We start from the raw sequence: 18,405 nt of genomic DNA, 5'->3' as shown, positions 1-18,405 counted from the left end.
TGTCCACACAGCAGCCAGAGAGATCTTCCTGAAACACAGCTTTCATCCTTCCTTAAACCCTCCCGGGCTCCCCAGTGTCCACGTGTGTATTTCCTGTGCCCCCTTTAATCTGAGCACTGTGAGGGAGGGGCCTTGTCTGCATCCACAGGGCCTGGGACACTGCCGGGAACACAGTAGGTGCTCAGGAAATATTTCATGAATGAGTGAAGGGAGCTGGCAGCATAAGAAATGCGAAGTGATATCTCAGGAAAGCTTTTCCGGGCAGGGAGGGCGTAGGGTGTGGGGGAAGGTGTGGCAGGCAGGGGGGGCGGTCCGGGCCAAGGCTTGCACATCGCTGAGGGGGTGGTGGTGGGCTGGAGTGAAGCCGCAGGGGTTGGTTGTGCACCATTTGGGGGCCTGGGGTTCCTGGAGATGCGGGGACTCATCGAGGCCTGTCCCCCACCCCCAGATGAGCGGGAGGCCGTGCAGAAGAAAACCTTCACCAAGTGGGTGAACTCGCATCTGGCCCGCGTGGGCTGCCACATCGGGAACCTCTATGCGGACCTTCGCGACGGCTTCGTGCTCACGCGGCTCCTGGAAGTGCTGTCGGGGGAGCAGCTGGTGAGGGGCCCGAGGGGTTGGGGTAAGGGGGCGGGCCTTGGGGGGCTCAGGCTGGGGGTTGGGCAACCCTGGAAGGGCTGCGGCCTGGCTAATGGACCGGATAGAGCTTCCTCGAGGGTCTGCGGGCCTGAGACCCCTTCATTCTAGTGGGCGGGGCTATGACTCAGGGGTGGAGCTTGGCTGTGGTTACTCTGGGGCGTGGCTTAGAGCGGAGGCGGGGCTCCTTCCGGGGCGGGGCTCCGCTGCAGGGTGGAGCTATTGGAGAGGGGAGGAGCTTTGTTAGAAGGTAACGGCCCTTGGTTGTGCTAGGGAGAGCGCAGCGCTGTTAGCTAAGAGCGGGGCTCTTTTGCAGCGGGTATGGGTGAGGGTGCTGGGGGTCTAGGCTGGGAGTAGGGGTCTTCACTGCAGGATGAGGCCTAGGTCCGGGGATCTTGGGGGGCGCTATAGAGCACAGAGGAAACTTTTGTTGCGCAGGGATGTCTTGTTTTAAGGGTTGTGTTGTGTTTTGGGGCTTGGGTGGAACTTCATTGCAAAGGGCGAGATTCTGATGAGGCTATAGAGATTCACTAAAGGAGTCGGGGCCGGAGCTCAGGGAGGGTAAGGGGCATGCTACAGAATAGGAACAAACGCCGCGGGAGGGAATAGGAACAAATGCCTGGGAACGAGGAGACAGTCCTGGGATAGGGCGGGGCTTGGCTGGAGTGGGCGTGGCTCTAGGCCAGGGAAACGGTGAGGGGTGTGACCATGGAATTAGTGGCTTGGTATTCAAGAAGCCGGGGCGGAGATCCAACGGAAGGGATGGGACTGTGGCTACAGGCAGAGGGTAATGGGCATAGTCATGAGGTCAAGTGAAAGGGGCAGCGCCAGGAGCTTGAATAAGTCTGGAAAGGACTCGACTCTTGAAAGGGTCTGGCTATTGGAAGGACCAGGGCTTCCTTATAAGATTAGATTGAAGGGACATGGCTGCAGGAGCAGCAGCACTTCATGATAAGGCATTTTTGTTATGGGGCGGAGTGTCCTCAAAAGGGTAGGGCCTGTGACTCGAATCGGCAGGGTGTGGCCGTGGGCGGGCATGACTTCTTAGGATTCTTAGAAACTAGGAGAATGGAGGGTCCCGAGCCCTGGATATCCTAGGCGTGGCTGTGAGAGGGGCCTGGCTTCCTTGGAACTGGCTTGGCTGCTGGGAAGCCATGGGCTTTGTCTGGAAGGGGTAGGGGCCTGAGGCCGGGATCCCCGGGGGGCGTGGCGATGGAAGGGGCGGGGTCTGGGCGCTCAGTGCTCCTGCCCCAGCCCCGGATCTCCCCACGCCGCTGCCTTCCTAGCCGAGGCCCACGCGCGGCCGCATGCGGATCCACTCGCTGGAGAACGTGGACAAGGCGCTGCAGTTCCTGAAGGAGCAGCGCGTGCACCTGGAGAACGTGGGCTCGCATGACATCGTGGACGGTAACCACCGGCTGACGCTGGGGCTCGTCTGGACCATCATCCTGCGCTTCCAGGTGATCCCCAATGACCCCTCCGAGGGCGTTCCCCTCCCGCTCGCCTACTCTTTCATTCATTCCAAAAATATTCGTTGGACTTCTAATACACTCGAGGAACCTGTTCCAGGTGCTGGGGCTGAAAATAATAAAAATAATAGTAATCATCACTGCTGTCACTCTGAGCATTTATGTATTGTTTACTCTGTTCCAGGCACTGTTGTAAGCGATTGACATTTAATAAGCCCAGCAAATCCCTTAATTAGTTATTATTATTATCCCATTTTTACAGATGAGGAAACTGAGACCCAGAGATGTGAAGTAGCACGCCCAGGGTCACACAGCTGGTTGGCCGAGCTGGGTTTGAATCTTGCTCCAGGATAGAAACAAAATAGACAAGTTTTATGCCTTTGTGGAGCTTACATTGTGATGGGGAAGACAAACAATAAATAAATGCATAAACAAGACCAGTATGGGAAAAGGACCAACTCTAGGCAGAGAAGAAGAAAAAAGAGATATGCAGAAAAGAAGAGATTATGATAAAGCAGTAAAGGAGATTTTTTTTTTTTTTTAAAGGCAGGTTGGTGGTGTTGAAATTATAGATGTGGTAGTCAGAAAAGGCCTTTATTTAAGCTGAAGGCTGGATGACATATAAGATGAAGAGAGAAAGCATTCCAGGCGGGGGCACAGCAGGTGCAAGGGTCCTGAGGTGGGAGGACCTTTGCATGTTGGGAGCACAGAGGATGCCAGCGTGGCTGGAGAGGAGGAGTCAACGGGGGAGGCAGGGAGGTCCTAGGGTGGGCAGGACCTCGATGACACATTGCCTTGAGGACACTTTGGATTTTATTCTGTTCGGATAGAGAGATTTGGAGTTTTATCAGGGGGAGGTCATAGTCAGATTTAGAAAGATTTCTCTGGATTGGGGGCTGGAGCCCCCAGGGAGGAGTTGGGGCTAAGGAAGAGTAGGTTTGCGAGAGACACTAAGGCCAATTTGGGGCATGGGGGTTGTGAGGGCCTAGGGGCACCCCAGGAGGCATCTAGGAGTCCACTGGCCCCTGGGGAGGGAGCAGGGAAGGAGCAGCAGCGGAAGCCAGGCAAGGACATTGTCAGTACTGAAGCAAGAATGAGATCCAGTGGGGAGATCACCATTGGAAACCTGCTCTAGGAGGCTGGGACCTCCTTGGAACCTGGTTCCTTTCCTTGGAACCCGATTGCCAAACCCAGCTCTTGAGCCCAGGACCCAAGTCTTGAGCACCCACCTAAGCCTCTAGAACCTGTTTTGGACTCTGGGCCATTCAAACCTTTATTGAGCACCTACTAAGGATTCAGCAGCAAACATAACAGATAGACACCCTCCACCCCTGCTGTCCTGGAGTGCTTCCCTGCTGGTGGGGGAGACAGTAAACCAGATGAGTAAGTGAAATGTGTAGATGGTGATAAATGCTAAGGAGGTGAGAAAGCAGGGAAGGGGGATATGACATCTGGGGCATGTGTTGAGATTTAAACTCAGGTGTTTGGTGAAGGCCTCATGGAGAAGGTGACCTCAGTGAAGGCCCAAAGGTGGGGTGGAGTGTGTGGCTCTCTGGAGGAAGTGTGTCCCAGGTGGAGGCCGCGGCTGGTGCAAAGGCCCTGAGTTGGGAGAATGCTGGTGGATTTAGTAATGAGACCAGCAGGTCTTTGGAGCAGGCTGAGCAGTCGAAGTTGAGGTCAGAGACATAATGAGGGGAAAGCGTAAGGCCTTTGGCTTTGACCTCGAGGGAGACAGAGCCACAGGATGGTTTTGAGCAGAGGAGACACCTGAGATGTCTTGGTTCACAGGGTCTTTCCCTCTGCCCTGAGGGGACAGGCGTGGGGACGGGAGCAGGGAGCCCAGGGAGGAGGGCTCCGCACTAGCCCAGATGCCAAACATGGAGGCTTCTCTGGAGACTGAGACCCAAAATCCACAACCGCCTCCCCCAACTGGAGATGACCCACAGAATCCGTCCTCAGACTCCTGAAGCCCATCCCCAGCCTGAAGCTGTCCCCCATCTGCTCTGTCACCCGTCACCCTCTCTGGCAGCTGCAGGCTCTCCGGCCCAGCAGCCATTCTTGTATCCTCACAGATCCAAGTCATCAAAATCGAGACAGAGGACAACAGAGAGACACGTTCGGCCAAGGACGCGCTGCTCCTATGGTGTCAAATGAAAACGGCCGGGTAAGCCCTGAACCTCTGGGGTTCCGGGATGAGGGTACAAGAGACAGCCTTGTACCTGAAGCTAACAAAGTGGTACATAAAATACATCCACTCCTCCCATCTTGACAAATAAACCATGATAGCCTGGAAGGCCAGGTTCAAATTTAGAAGTCTTGGGCCCTTCAGAGTTCAGTGCTGCAAAGGGGTGGGCTGCCCCCAGCCTGCTCCCTTCTCTCCACCTCGTCTCACCCTGCACCGCGAGAGGCCCCCTGTGCACCTGGGCAGGCGCCCCCAGCCTTTGTGTCTGAGTTCGGGCCACCCCTACCTGCCACAATCAGCCACCCTGGAAGTGGGCTCAGGCTACATGGGCTGGGGGGATTCAGGGTCCAGGTGCCTCCAGTGTGGTTGAGAAGTGGGGCTCAGGTCCCTTTGGACCTCTGACCCTCTGACCTGTGAGGAGGGGTAGCCCCCGGGAGGAAGGAGCGGAGGGACAAATGAGGGGTGGGGCCATGGGCTCCCTCTGACTCTCATCCTTCTGGGGCTGTCTGTCTGTCTTGCAATGCCATCTGTTTCTCGGGTGTCTGTCATTACCTCTGTGCCTGCTTTCCCTTGGTCCTCTCTCTGCCTCCCTCCTCTCCCCTCTTCTCTCTTCCTCTCTCTGTGTTCCTTGTCTCTACTCATCTCTCTGTATCTTGCTCTGTCTCTGTCTTTCTCTATCTCTTCCTTGTTCCCTCCCTCCTTTCCCCTCCCTCTCTCTCTTTTTCTCTCCTCTCTTGTCTCTATCCCCCTGGCTCTCCCCATCTTTCCCCCACTTCCTGCCTCTCTCCCTTCCTCCTTCCCTCCCTCCATTGCACCCTCTCCCCTCTGCCACTGTCTCCCCCCTCCACGCTGCTGCCCACAGTTACCCCGAGGTCAACATCCAGAACTTCACCACCAGCTGGCGGGACGGCTTGGCCTTCAATGCCCTCATCCACCGGCACAGGTAGCACCTGGCGGGGGGTGGCCCAGCCCCAGCCTGCACCCCACCCCCTCCCCCCTCACATATACACCTGTACACGTACATACGCAGATGCACAAACGCACACAAGGACCCTTCTCTTCACCCTTACACACACACTTCTCTTTACACACACGCCTCTCACAATTACACACCTGTACACTGACACTCAGCCACATACACCTGCCCAGATCCTCATCCAGGCCACATACCTTGCGCACATCACACGTGCCCTCACACAGATTCACGTGCACAGCCAGCTCCTGCTACTTTGCAGCCCCAGGGTGGGATGCTCACCCTCCATGGACTGTCCACTCTGGTGTGTCAGAAGGTTCTTCCTCTCGGCCAGCCTCCAAGGCCCCCTCCTTGGCTCCCTACACACTCACCTGTGCACACCTCAGGGCCTGGGCTCAGCCAGCTGGTGGGTGGCCCCGAGACAAATTATACCCACCTCATGATCCTGGGAAACTGAGGCCCAGATGCTGGGAGGACTTGCTGTGGAGCTGAAGCCAGAACTCAACTTTTCCTGCTGTGGACACGTTTTCATTCACAATTCCTGCCTGTCACACATACACACACGCATGCACAAACAGGGCGACCCAGTCCTGCCTACACACGACACCCACAAACTGTTTAACTGGGGTCATGTTAGCAATAGGTAACATTGGTTGAGTGCTTTCTATTTGCCAGGCATTATTCTACGGGCTGTCCAGGAGCTCATTTAATCCTCAGAAAGACCTTATCAGGCAGATGCTATTATTATCCCCATTTTACAGATGTGGAAACTGAGGCTCGGAGAGATGAAGTAGCTCACTCAGAGTGACCCAGCCAGGAAGTGATTGAGCTGGGGTTTCTAGCCACTGTGCTGCATTGTGTATAACACACCCAAGTAGACACATGTGCATCACGGAGTCACATGTACACGCACCCATGCTCAGCACACAGTAAGATCTGTACACATGAGATGTGTACACACTCCCATTGTCTGTCAGAGGGTTTCACAGAGAAGCACTCACAGTGGGCTCATCTCTTCAAAGCACCCACCCTCCCATCTGCGTACCCAGACCAGCTTATGTATACTCAGAGTCAAATGCACGTGCACACACATCCACGAGAATCCAGGGAGGTATGCCCAGAGTCCCACACTCATATTCACAGATGAATATGTCTCAGACATGCACCAGCACACATGGCTTTCCCCTCGACTGGGTTTGTGCCCCCACCTGCCCGTTGCCTGCTTGCCCATCTGCTCTGGAACCTGTCTACTGCCTGCCTGCTCTGTGCTCCTGCCCAGGCCTGACCTTGTGGACTTCAGCAAACTCACCAAGTCCAATGCCAACTACAACCTGCAGAGAGCCTTCCGTACGGCTGAGCAGCACCTGGGGCTGGCACGGCTGTTGGACCCCGAGGGTGAGCCTTGCATGGCCCCAGCCCAGAGTTCCTCTTGGGGGACTCCCAACCCCAATGCCATTTCAAACTCAATTCCATCCTAACCCCAACACTATCCCAATCCTGAGGCCATCCCAAATCCCAACTATTCCTCATCCCCAATCCCTCCCCATCCCCAAATCCCAAACCCTTCTTCATCCCCAATGCATCTCCAATCCCAACTCCCTTTCTCCCCTAGTCCCAACCCTAATACTGTCCTCAGTGCCATCCCCAACTCTAATGCCATCCCCATCCCCAACCCCATCCCAACACACCTTCAACTCCAGCTCCATTCCTACCCCCACCTCCAATCCCATTTCCAACTCCATTCCTATCCCAAATCCATCCCAGTGTCCATCCCTGTCTACAATCTATCCTCACCCACCCCCTTTTCAGTCTATCCCCAATTCACGATCACCCCCACATCAACCCCCCATCTCTGGAATAACAGCTGCTCCCCTTTTTCTGAGTATCTATGTGCCAAGTGTGTGTCTGGGAACTTTACCAAAACTGTCTCCTTTCATTCTCTCACTGACCCTGTTGGCTAGAATCTATCCCCCTGCTTTAAATGGTAGAAACAGAGGCTCAGAGAGGGGAAGTCCCTTAATCAGCATCAGCAGGACTTTCTGGTCCCCAAATACATGTTCTCAATCATTCCTCCACCCTGCCTCTTTGGCTGTACTCTGTGCTCTGTGCCTGGTGCATAGTAGGTGCTTAATGGACGTCAGTTTTATGCGAAGGTGAAGAATAAGCAGCAAGTACAATGGTGTGCATTTGATAGGTAAATTAAAATAGTAATTTGAATGTGTTGAGTGCCTCCTCTGTGCCAAGCTATTCTTTCTAATACCCAAAGTGTTGCTAGAAGGCAAGTACCCTGACTATCCCTACAGCAACAAGGGGAAACTGAGGCTCAGAGAAGTGAGGTCCATTTCCTGAGGACATAAAGCAAGTAAGTGTTTGAGCTGGGATTCAAGCACCTGTGGCTGAGCCTGTGTCCTTAACCTTAAACCTCATACCCCATTTCTATGCTTAGTAAATATTTATTGGGCTCCAGTTGTGTCTGGGCATGGCAAGGACTGTGGTTAAAAAAAGAAAAAAGAAAAACATAGTCCTTGTCCTCATGGAGTTCAAACTCTAGATAACAACTGTAATCAAATAAATGAATATTTAATTATAAATTGTGATAGGCTCTGGGAAGAAAATGATAAGATGCTCCGAGGGAGAATAGCATGAGACCACTTCTAGACAGGGTGAACAGGGAAGCCTGTCTGAAGAAATTTAAGTTGAGCCCTGAAGGATGAGTGGGGCTCAGGCAAACAGAAGAGGAAAAAGCATTTCAGACAGTGAGAACATTGTGTAGAAAGGCTGGGAGGTGGGGAGTAGAATGGTGTGTTCTAGAAATAATTATAGATAATTTCTTTATGGTTGTTTACATGTGGTAGGTACAAAACCTGAGGAACAGAGAGGTTGATTATTTTGCCCAAGGTCTCACAACTAGGAAGTGTGGGCTCTCCCTCCTCCAACCCAGTGCCTTCAGTGCCTCTGTCAGAGGCCATCACACTCCCCCACTCTTCTCCCCCCTACCCCAGATGTGAACATGGAGGCTCCAGATGAGAAGTCCATCATCACTTATGTGGTTTCTTTCTACCACTATTTCTCCAAGATGAAGGCCCTGGCAGTGGAGGGGAAGCGGATTGGGAAGGTATGAGGAGCCAAGGAATGGAGAGGGTGGGGGTCCAGGGACCAGCTAGGGGCATGTGGGATGAGGCTGACGGCCCCCTCCTTTGCCAACTCAGGTCCTGGACCAGGTGTTGGAGGTGGAGGAGATCATCGAACGCTATGAGGAGCTGGCGGCTGAGCTGCTGTCCTGGATCCACCGCACCGTGGGCCTCGTCAGCAACCAGAAGTTTGCCAACTCGTTGAGTGGGGTGCAGCAGCAGCTTCAGGCCTTTACAGCCTATTGCACGCTGGAGAAGCCGGTCAAGTGAGGCCCAGCCCAGGAGCGAGTGTGGCGGGTAGAGGTCTGTAGGCCGGGCTCCTGAGCTCACGCCCCTTCAGGTTTCAGGAGAAGGGGAACTTGGAGGTGCTGCTCTTCAGCATCCAGAGCAAACTGCGTGCCTGCAACCGCTGCCTCTTCGTACCTCGGGAGGGCTGTGGCATCTGGGATATTGATAAGGTGAGGTTGGAGATGTGGGGGGAGAGGCAGGGTTCCTCTGTGCAGTTGTGTAGGTTGTGCACTGCTCAAGAGAGCCATTTGTATTGTAGACATCATAGATTTGGATACTCATCTGGATAGTTCTTGGGCAGTAAAGTATCCTGAGGCAGTAACACTCTTCCAATTTGGATGAAGGTGTCATGAAGACCAGGAGTGGCCTCAGAGAGGGGAGCCAGGGCCATTAAACTGTGGGGAGTTGTTGGAGCTGATTGCCTTCCCCTCTTTCCCCCAGGCATGGGGCCAGCTAGAGAAGGCAGAACATGAGCGCGAGGCTGCCCTACGGGCTGAGCTCATCCGTCAGGAGAAGCTGGAGCTCCTGGCCCAGAGGTTTGACCACAAGGTAGCCATGAGGGAGAGCTGGCTGAATGAGAACCAGCGCCTGGTCTCCCAGGTACGAGGGGTAGGGCTTGGCTCCGGGAGAAAGGGAGGGAGGGTGGGACTGGTGGCCCTGGAGACCAGAGAGGGGAGGCTTGATCTCCTAAAGCCACAAGGAAGGGTTGGATTAGTCTCCTAGGTGACAGATGAGGGTGGGAGGGGAGACTCGGTCTCTTAAGCGATTGGTGGGTGAGGGGAGTGGGCCTGGTCTCTAGGATAACCAGAGAAGGCATAATTAGTCTCTTCAGAAATAAGGGGAGTTTAAACAAGACTCTTAAGTGGCAAAGGAGGTGGTATCTGTGTCCATGGTAATTCAGGAGGATAGAACTGGTCTCCTAAGTAACAGGATAGAGTAAGCCCGGTCCCTAATCTGTAGTCAATGGAAGGATGGACAAGTTTAGGGTTGGAGATATTGCAACAGGGGAGGATGGGGCTGGTCTCCAGGGCAACAGGGGAGGGTGGGGCTGGTCTCCAGGGAAACAAGGGAGGGTGGGGCTGGTCTCCAGGGTGACAAGGGAGGGTGGGGGCTGGTCTCCAAGGTAACAGGGGAGGGTGGGGCTGGTCTCCAGGGTAACAGAGTGGGAGGGATAGTTTCCAGGGTCACACAGCGTCAAGGTAACAGCTGGGTTGCTGAAGCAGCATGGGTGAGTGTGTGTGGCCTAAACTGCCCCAGGACAACTTTGGGTATGAGCTTCCAGCAGTGGAGGCAGCCATGAAGAAACACGAAGCAATTGAGGCAGACATTGCAGCCTATGAGGAGCGGGTGCAGGGTGTGGCAGAGCTGGCCCAGGCACTGGCGGCTGAAGGCTACTATGATGCCCGGCGGGTGGCAGCCCAGCGTGACAGCGTCCTGCGCCAGTGGGCCCTGCTGACCGGGCTGGTGGGTGCACGGCGGACACGGCTCGAGCAGAATCTGGCTCTGCAGAAGGTCTTCCAAGAGATGGTGTACATGGTGGACTGGATGGAGGAGATGCAGGTGTGGGGGCCCAGCCAGGGGCCACGGAGGCGGGTGGTGTGTGGGGGGCAGGGGATGTAGATCCTGAAAGAGATGCTCTCTGAGAGATGAGGTGAGGAGAGAAAGGGAGAGCGAGGCAGGAAGAGAGAAAGAGCAAGACAGGGAGACAGAGAAAGGGCAAGAGGGGGAGCAAGAGAAAGATGAAGAGAGAGACAGTGAGGCAGAAGAAGACAAAAAGTGAGAAAAGATGGAAAGACAGGGAAATAGAGAAATCAAGAGAGAGAAAGAGACAGAAAGGCAGGAACAGAGACAGAATTTAAGCCAGAAGAAGATGGTGACATTTTGCGAGAGAAAGAGAAATCAAAGAAAGAGAGAAACAGTGCTAGAGCAGCAGACAAGGTGAGCAATAGAAATCGCTAAGGATACAGGGAAAGCAGCATAGGAAGAAGGAATCAGCTCGAGGAAGAGTGGGATGTACCAAAAATAGATGGATGGAGACAGAGAGAGATGGAAGCAGAGAGAGACACACAGAGAGATACAGAGAAATGGAGGTAGAAGGAGATGGAGACAGAGGTGTTGGCATGAAAGAGATGGAGACAGAGAGAGAGGGAGGACATCTTGACAGCGACAGGACCCAGAGACGTAGAGACAGAGATGGGAACATTCAGAGAGAGTCAGAGACAGCGAGATCAGAGGCAGAGTTCAGAACTGCTAGCGACAGTTTCATAGGTGCCAGGGGCGGAGGGCTGGCATGGGTGGTGGGGGACGGGGGTGAGTGGCCAATGCCAGAGTTCTGCTCAGTGCTGCGGTGCTGCCCCCCTCGTAGGCTCAGCTGCTGTCCCGGGAATGTGGGCAGCACCTGGTGGAGGCGGAGGACCTGTTACAGAAGCATGGACTGCTGGAGGGGGACGTGGCAGCCCAGAGCGAGCGGGTGGAGGCACTCAACGCTGCGGCCCTGCGTTTCTCCCAGCTGCAGGGTGAGTCTGGGCTTGGGGATGGAGGTGGAGACTTTCAGAGCTGTTGCTAAGAGAGGTGGAATAACTCTTGAGGGACAGGAAGGAGTGAGCTCCCTGTCCTTGGAGGCATCCAAGGAGAGAGTAGGCTCATGCTCCTTCAGGGATATCATGAGGGAAATTAGGTACTGAGTGGGAAGTTATATCACACAACTTTTGTCTGCTTTGAGATTCTGCAGTAGTAGCTCACATTTATTGAGCATTGCTTTTGTGCTAAGCATTTCACAGCCCAATCTCAGTGAATACATATTTAAAAAACAACAACAAAAGCCTGTGAGGTAACGTATAGTCAGGGCATGTTCAGCAGCAAGTCACAGAAACTCGATTCACATTGGCACAAGAGAAAAAGGGAATGTATTGGCTTCTGTAACTGAAAAGTCAGGAAGGCGGGGGCATGGCTGGATCCAGGGATGGTTCAGGGATGCTATGAAGGTGACCTCTCTTTCTGTCCCTGTCTCTGGGTTGGTGTCACTGTTGGAGAGTCCCTCCCCTTGTGGTGTGAACTTGGGACCACTGAGCCTCGCATGCACAGCCTAGCAGCTTAGCACACCCAGCAGGAGCAAGGTCCCTTTCTCCCAACAGTTCTGACAAAAGGGCCAAGGAAAGCTTTCATTAGCTGCTGCGGGTTCTGTCCCTATTGCATACCCTGGAGTCCAGAGTGATCTAATTAGCCATGAGTATGTGACATTCTCACCCCAGGGCCAGGAGACGGGTCAGCCCCCTCCAGTGACATGGAATGAGAAAGAGGGTGGTTCTCCAAAGAAAATTGGGGTGCCATTGTTGGAAGCAGGAGGCATGGATGCTGATGGGCAAAGCCAGGCCTGGCTCTAACAGGGCTCCTTTTCTCTTGATGTCAAAGTCCTCCAGCCAAAGACTGCTGGGAATCCCTCCCCGGTAGTCAGACAAAGTTGGGTTTATTGGCTTTTTGCAACAAAGGAGATCACACAATGGAGAATTGTTAGGTTATCTTAATAAGAGGGTGATGGAAGGGGCTTGTTGTAGGATTTGGGCTTCTATTAAGGGATTGGGGCATGATTCAAAGAAGCTTGCTTTGGCTCTGGATTGGATGCTCTCAGGATGTGGGGGTAATTTTATGATGGTGCATTGTAATCATTTTTTATCTAAGTGGTGGGAGCTAGGCTAATGCTGTAATTGGCAGCAACCACCCACCTTCTCCAGGTGACGGTGGAGTCGGGTCATTTTGTGGTTTGCACAGTGGCCTTGTTTTTGTCTGTGCTCAGGCGTGACGATGGAGTGGTCTGGTTTTGTCTTACTTCACCATGATCACTAATGGCTTTGCCTGATGTTGATGTTTGTGAAATGGTTTATGTTGAGACCCATTCAGCTGACGGCAGCCAGGGCTGTTTTTTTTCTTTCTCTCTGAGAAGGAAACCGAAGCCCAGGGCCACAGAGCTGATAAGAGGGCTTTGAGCCTGGTCTGTCTCACGGCCCTTTGACATCCTGAGGTGGTGTGAGGACAGGCTTGCAGCTTGGGGAGGAGTTTCTCACCCCCAGGAGGCTGGGTCACATTCTCAGAGCAAATGTTGAGGAAGTCTCCTTCCAAGCCCCAGTGTGGACATCCCAGTTAGGGCTCAGCCCCCTTTCAGGCACATCACAACCGCAGGGGATGGTTCTTGGGGCCGTCTCCCTCGACTTAGGGATGTTTGTCCTAGGAGGTTTCCTTCTCTCTTCTCCTTGTGGGATCTCACCACTTGGTGACAACCAGCAGTACCATGGATGCAGCAAGGGGCCAGGGTGTGTGTTGTCATGGTGATGGGAGGTGCTGTGTGGCCTCCCGACCCACTACTTCTTAGCTGATCCTGGGCAAGCAGCTTCCTTGTCTGAGCCTCAGTTTCTTCATCTGTAAAATGGGCTAATAAAGGACACTGGCCTCATAGGATGGTTGGGAGGATTAAATGATATCAAGTCGCTGTCAGGACTGGATACACAGAAGCTGTTGTTGTGACTGTCATTCATTGGATGCCTAGGTATTTGGGTCCATTTCGGCGACCGTCTAGAGTTACAGAAATCCCGCATTCTGTCTAGAGCAGTGTCAGACTTTTTGACCCAGTAGGAAATACATTTACATCATGACCCAGAGTTTGTGCACAGAATGCTTATGCACACATGTGAACATACATGCACACATGCACACACGTGCAAAGGTTTTATAAAACAATACTTCCCTTTGTCCTGTGTGTTGCTTTCTGATATTTTTATTCATTCTATTCTATTCTACTCCATTAAAGAAATTCTGTTTGTGACCCATTAAGTTAATCTCACAGTTCTCTAGGCACAAACTAGAGATCTAGGAGGAAGGTGGAAAGATTTGAAGGAAAGGGAGTTCAGATCATCACAGGTTAGTAGATAAAGTGACAGTGGATGAGAGGGGAATCCGAGAAACGGGACTAAGAACTGAGCAATTTTGTTGGCCCAATTCAGATGGAAACACAATTTTCACTAAAATACAGATTCTGGGCTTCCCTGAATCTCAGTTTCCATCCATCATTCAATTAACAAGTCACCGTATTTATTAGGCTCAGCCTTTATCCTGTGCTGGGCAGTGGTGGGGACACAGTATGACCCAGACAGCTTGCAGGACTCCAAGTCCAGTGGGGAAGACAGAGCAAAGTGGTCAGGGCTGGGATGTGGAAGAGTCCAGAGGAGGCACCTGTCCCAGCCTTGGGGTGCAGGGGTGGAGGTTTCAGGGAAGGCTACCTGGAGGAGGAGACTTTTCAAGTGGCACGTGATGAAATCAGGCCAAGGACAGGACAGTTAGCCCTCACCTCCCTCACCCTCTATTGGGCGCCCCGAGACCTGTGCCCAAGCCCAGATCCACCCCTTTTCTCCGTCCAGGCTACCAACCCTGCGACCCGCAGGTCATCTGCAACCGCGTGAACCACGTGCACGGCTGTCTGGCGGAGCTGCAGGAGCAGGCAGCGCGGCGGCGTGGCGAGCTGGAGGCGTCGCGGAGTCTGTGGGCGCTGCTGCAGGAGCTGGAGGAGGCCGAGAGCTGGGCGCGTGACAAGGAGCGCCTCCTGGAGGCCGCGGGCGGCGGCGGCGGCGGCGGGGTGGGCGTGGCGGGCACGGCGGGCAGCGCACACGACCTTCCCAGCACCGCGCGCCTGCTGGCTCAGCACAAGATCCTTCAGGGCGAGCTGGGCGGGCGGCGGGCGCTGCTGCAGCAGGCGCTGCGGCGCGGTGAGGAGCTGGCTGCGGCCGGCGGCGCCATGGGTCCGGGCGCGGAGACGGTGCACCTGGCGGGCCTGTCGGAGCGCGCGGCGAGCGCGCGGCGCCGCTGGCAGAGGCTGGAAGAGGCGGTGGCACGGCGCGAGCGGCGGCTGCAGGAGGCGCGGGCTCTGCACCAGTTCGGTGCCGACCTCGACGGGCTTCTGGACTGGCTTCGCGACGCCTACCGCCTGGCGGCCGCGGGCGACTTCGGCCACGACGAAGCGTCCAGCCGCCGCCTGGCGCGCCAGCACCGCGCGCTCACCGGAGAAGTGGAGGCTCATCGCGGGCCCGTGAGCAGCCTGCGGCGCCAGCTGGCGACACTGGGGGGCGCCAGCGGCGCCGGACCGCTGGTGGTGGCACTGCAGGTGCGCGTGGTGGAAGTCGAGCAGTTGTTTGCCGAGGTGACCGAAGTGGCCGCGCTGCGGCGCCAGTGGCTGCGCGACGCCCTCGCTGTCTACCGCATGTTCGGCGAGGTGCACGCGTGCGAGCTGTGGATCGGCGAGAAGGAGCAGTGGCTGCTCGCCATGCGTGTGCCCGATTCTCTCGACGACGTCGAGGTGGTGCAGCACCGGTGAGCGCGCGCTCGCGCTTGTGGGACCGGAGGAGGGATTTGGGGTCCACTTCCTCACTCACCCAGTCTCGCCTTCGTTGGTTCAACTGTTCGTTCCCATGTTCGCCCAGCTGGAACCAGGAGTTCCCATCCCTGCTTTTTCCTGAACCATCTCTGTCACGTTCTGCAACTTGCTGAACCTCTCAGTTTCCCCATTTGTAAAAGGGGAATGATATTAGTCCCTCCCCCAATGGCTTCTGGCGAATAGTCGATAGGCTAATCCCATAGAGCACTTAGCACAATGCCTGGTGGAGGGGTGGGGGGGCACTCCACAAGGGGTTCCTGTTACTGCTATCTGGCTTACCTTCACCTAGCATGAAATTAACCTGAGCTCCCCTGGAGGAGACATACAGCCAGGCCTCTTCCCCAGGACTCCCAGTGCCCCGGCACAGATGTCACCTTTGCAGCTAATAAAGTGGCTCCAACCCCTGTCACTTTTCTCCCCTTACTCTGCTTCACCACCTGGCAACATATTTGTCTGTTGGCTGCCTTATTAATGAGTTGTTAAATGAGTGGCTCAAGAATGTGCTTCTCTCTCTGCCTCTCTCTGAGCACCCTGTTCATTCATTCATTCACCAGCTATTTATTGACTGTTTTCTTGGTTCTAGATTTTGTGCTGGGCATTGCTATCACACAGGCCTAGTCCCTGCACTTCCCTTGCTCATAGTCACCCAAACCGCAGTCCTGGGCATTGTTTTAAATGAGGGAGGCCCATAGTCAGATGAAAAGCGATCTCCCGGGCCATCATGTGGAGGGTGGGTTGGAGGGAGTGAGAGTGGTGGCTGGGATGGGGACCCCAGTGGGAGAGGATAGAGCTAGGCTGGGGCAGGGCTGTGGGGAGGAAAAGAGGGGGTAGATGGGAGAGATGCTCAGGAGGCCAGGTGGATAGGCTCTGGGGTCTGACAGGCTGGGGAGGGGGTGGTCCAGAAAGAGGCCCAGGACTCTGGCTTGAGGAAGAGGGGGCTGTCCCTGAGATCGGGACCCAGAGGAGGAACACTGTGAGGGGGAGATGCCCAAGTCAGTTTGAGTCACAGTGGGTGTGAGGGGCCCAGAGGAAGTGTCCAGCAGTCTTTTGGGGGCTGAGGCTTAGGAAAGAGTGAAGGCTAGTGACAGAGAGGTGGGGGAGCATGAGAGCAGGGATGGGAACTGAGGCTGTAGGGATGGGTGAGATATTCCGGGGAGGGTGGAAGGAAAAACCCAGCCCTGAGGGATCTAATATTTAAGAGACAGAAGAGGAGCTAGCAAAGGAGCGTGAGAAGGTAAGGCTGGGCAGTTAGGAGGAGAACCAGAAGGTGGCTTCATGGAAGCCAAGAAGTGGGCAGATCCCAGGGGTCCAGACCTCTGAGCACCTCCATCCTCCTGCAGATTTGAGAGCCTGGAACAGGAGATGAACAGTCTGATGGGTCGCGTCCTGGATGTGAACCACACAGTCCAGGAGCTGGTGGAAGGAGGCCATCCCAGCTCAGACGAGGTGTGCTCCTGCCAGGACCACCTCAACAGCAGGTAGGCGGGGCTGGGGCTGGAAGTCCTTCCTAGGATCTGGCACCAGCTCTCATCATCTCCTTCCTCAGTCACTCAACCATGGAAAGATGTGTAATTTCAAACCCCCAAGATGGTAATGGCCACCTGGTAAATCAGCGAAATCTTGAAAAAACAATAATACCTAATGCTGATGATGATGTTGTAAAATGAGGATACACTAAATTTACTTGGCTATTTGTTTATTTGTTCATAAACTACTTACTTAGTATCTACCATCTGCCAAGAATTTTTCTAAGCACTTTACATATCTTGTTTCATCTCTCCATATCCCAATGTCGACAGTAAAGTCTCCAGAATTCAGAACTCTCTAAGAATAGTAACAAATTATTATCTTTCCCCCAGGAACACTACCAGCAGTTCCCCCAGCATGGGTAGAGTTCATAGATGAAAACACAGATCCAGAGAGGGGAAATCCTTATCCAAGATTACTTAATCTTGTAAATCAAAATCAAACTTAATTCTGTTTGTACCCAGAGCTTGAGCTCTTTATTAAATATATTCAGGTCTTCCTAGCAACCCCATGGAGTAGATATTACCCCATGTAAGAAAGAAGGAAACTGGGGCTCAGAGAGACAAAGACACTGGTCCAAGGTCACACAGCAAGACTCTAAGGACTGTGCTGTTAACCCTGTGCTGTAACATCCCAGTATCCAGGGATTCCAAAACCTCTGTAGCCTAGACAATCCTAAAGCATCATGGCCTAAAAAGCTAACAACAACAGCAACAATTCACAGTATTTACTGAGATAGATCTATGTGCCAAAGTGCCTTAGCCATACATTCTTATTAACCCATTCTGTGAGGTGGACATTATTATTATCCCCATCTTCCAGATGAGAAAACAGAATTGGAGAGGGAAATGATTTACTCATGGTTACCTGGCCAGTCTGTGGCCAGAACCTGAGCCCGAGTCTTAATCTCTGTCCTTGTGGCGTGAGAGGACAGAGAACCAGTTAACAAATAAACTAATAACGAAAGAAAAAATTGGGTTGGTAAGGAAATACAATATTAAGCAGGAAATAGAGAAGAGTGTCCTGATAGAATGTAATTGAGCATTTGGGGGTGACTTTAGAGCTTGTGTTTAAGGTGACATTTTGAATTGGGCCCTCAAAGGTGATGACAGGGAGCCAGCCATGGGAGGAAAGGGTGCGTGGACAGAGAAGGGGGCACGGAGCATTCCAGACAGGGAACAAAGGCCCGGGGCAGTTAAGGGCTTGATATGTTCCCAAAGATTGTCCTCATTCAATAATAGTAGCAAACAGGGCCTATCAAAGCACTCAGTAAATAAGTCCTTTAACCCTCACAACACTCCTATGAGGTGGGTGCTAAGATTGTGGCCACTCTGCTGATGGGGAGACCAAGGCACAGAGAGGGTCATTTGCCAAAGATTTTATAGCTAGGAAGTGTCATAGAGCTCAGATTTGACCCCAGGCAGTCTGGCTCCAAGTCTGTGATGGTAACCTCAACCACACACTGCCTAAAAGGGGGGAACTGAGGCCCAGAGAAATATCATCTCTTGCCTGAGGGTGACAGAGCAATGCATAATTTTTTCCATTAATTTCTTTTGAAATAGAGCAGGTTTGCCTTTGTACCACTCTACCTCAGAACCGGTTCATAGTAGATACTCAAAAATATTTGTTCGGCCCAACATATTATGTGATTTAGTGGAAAATCCATTGTAAGCCAAAGTTTGTCAAACTTTCTGGTCTCAGAACCCCTGTGAACTCTTAAAAACTACCAAGGACACCATAAGCTTCTTTACGTGGCTTATATTTATCGGTATTTAATGTTA

At 53.5% G+C, this 18,405-nt stretch overlaps 1 protein-coding gene across 3 annotated transcripts in view; it reads left to right on the top strand.

Moving 5' to 3' along the window:
* SPTBN4 (spectrin beta, non-erythrocytic 4) overlaps positions 1 to 18,405 on the top strand; it is a 68,858-nt gene that overhangs the window by 13,250 nt on the left and 37,203 nt on the right. For 2 of the 3 annotated variants that reach the window (XM_037819576.1, XM_037819575.1), the window contains exons 3-15: positions 449 to 600; positions 1,923 to 2,096; positions 4,178 to 4,269; positions 5,150 to 5,230; positions 6,540 to 6,655; positions 8,263 to 8,375; positions 8,470 to 8,657; positions 8,732 to 8,849; positions 9,121 to 9,279; positions 9,937 to 10,239; positions 11,045 to 11,195; positions 14,088 to 15,033; positions 16,438 to 16,575. In XM_037819576.1, coding sequence (XP_037675504.1) covers positions 449 to 600; positions 1,923 to 2,096; positions 4,178 to 4,269; positions 5,150 to 5,230; positions 6,540 to 6,655; positions 8,263 to 8,375; positions 8,470 to 8,657; positions 8,732 to 8,849; positions 9,121 to 9,279; positions 9,937 to 10,239; positions 11,045 to 11,195; positions 14,088 to 15,033; positions 16,438 to 16,575 — 2,731 coding nt within the window. Of the gene's footprint in view, positions 1 to 448; positions 601 to 1,922; positions 2,097 to 4,177; positions 4,270 to 5,149; positions 5,231 to 6,539; positions 6,656 to 8,262; positions 8,376 to 8,469; positions 8,658 to 8,731; positions 8,850 to 9,120; positions 9,280 to 9,936; positions 10,240 to 11,044; positions 11,196 to 14,087; positions 15,034 to 16,437; positions 16,576 to 18,405 lie in introns of those variants that run through there. The other variant, XM_037819577.1, reaches the window with a different exon arrangement.

This window comes from Choloepus didactylus, chromosome 27 (assembly GCF_015220235.1).
Source record: "Choloepus didactylus isolate mChoDid1 chromosome 27, mChoDid1.pri, whole genome shotgun sequence".
NCBI lineage: Eukaryota > Metazoa > Chordata > Mammalia > Pilosa > Megalonychidae > Choloepus > Choloepus didactylus.
Note: the sequence above shows the minus strand (reverse complement) of the source record. Positions and strands in the feature narration are given on the sequence as shown.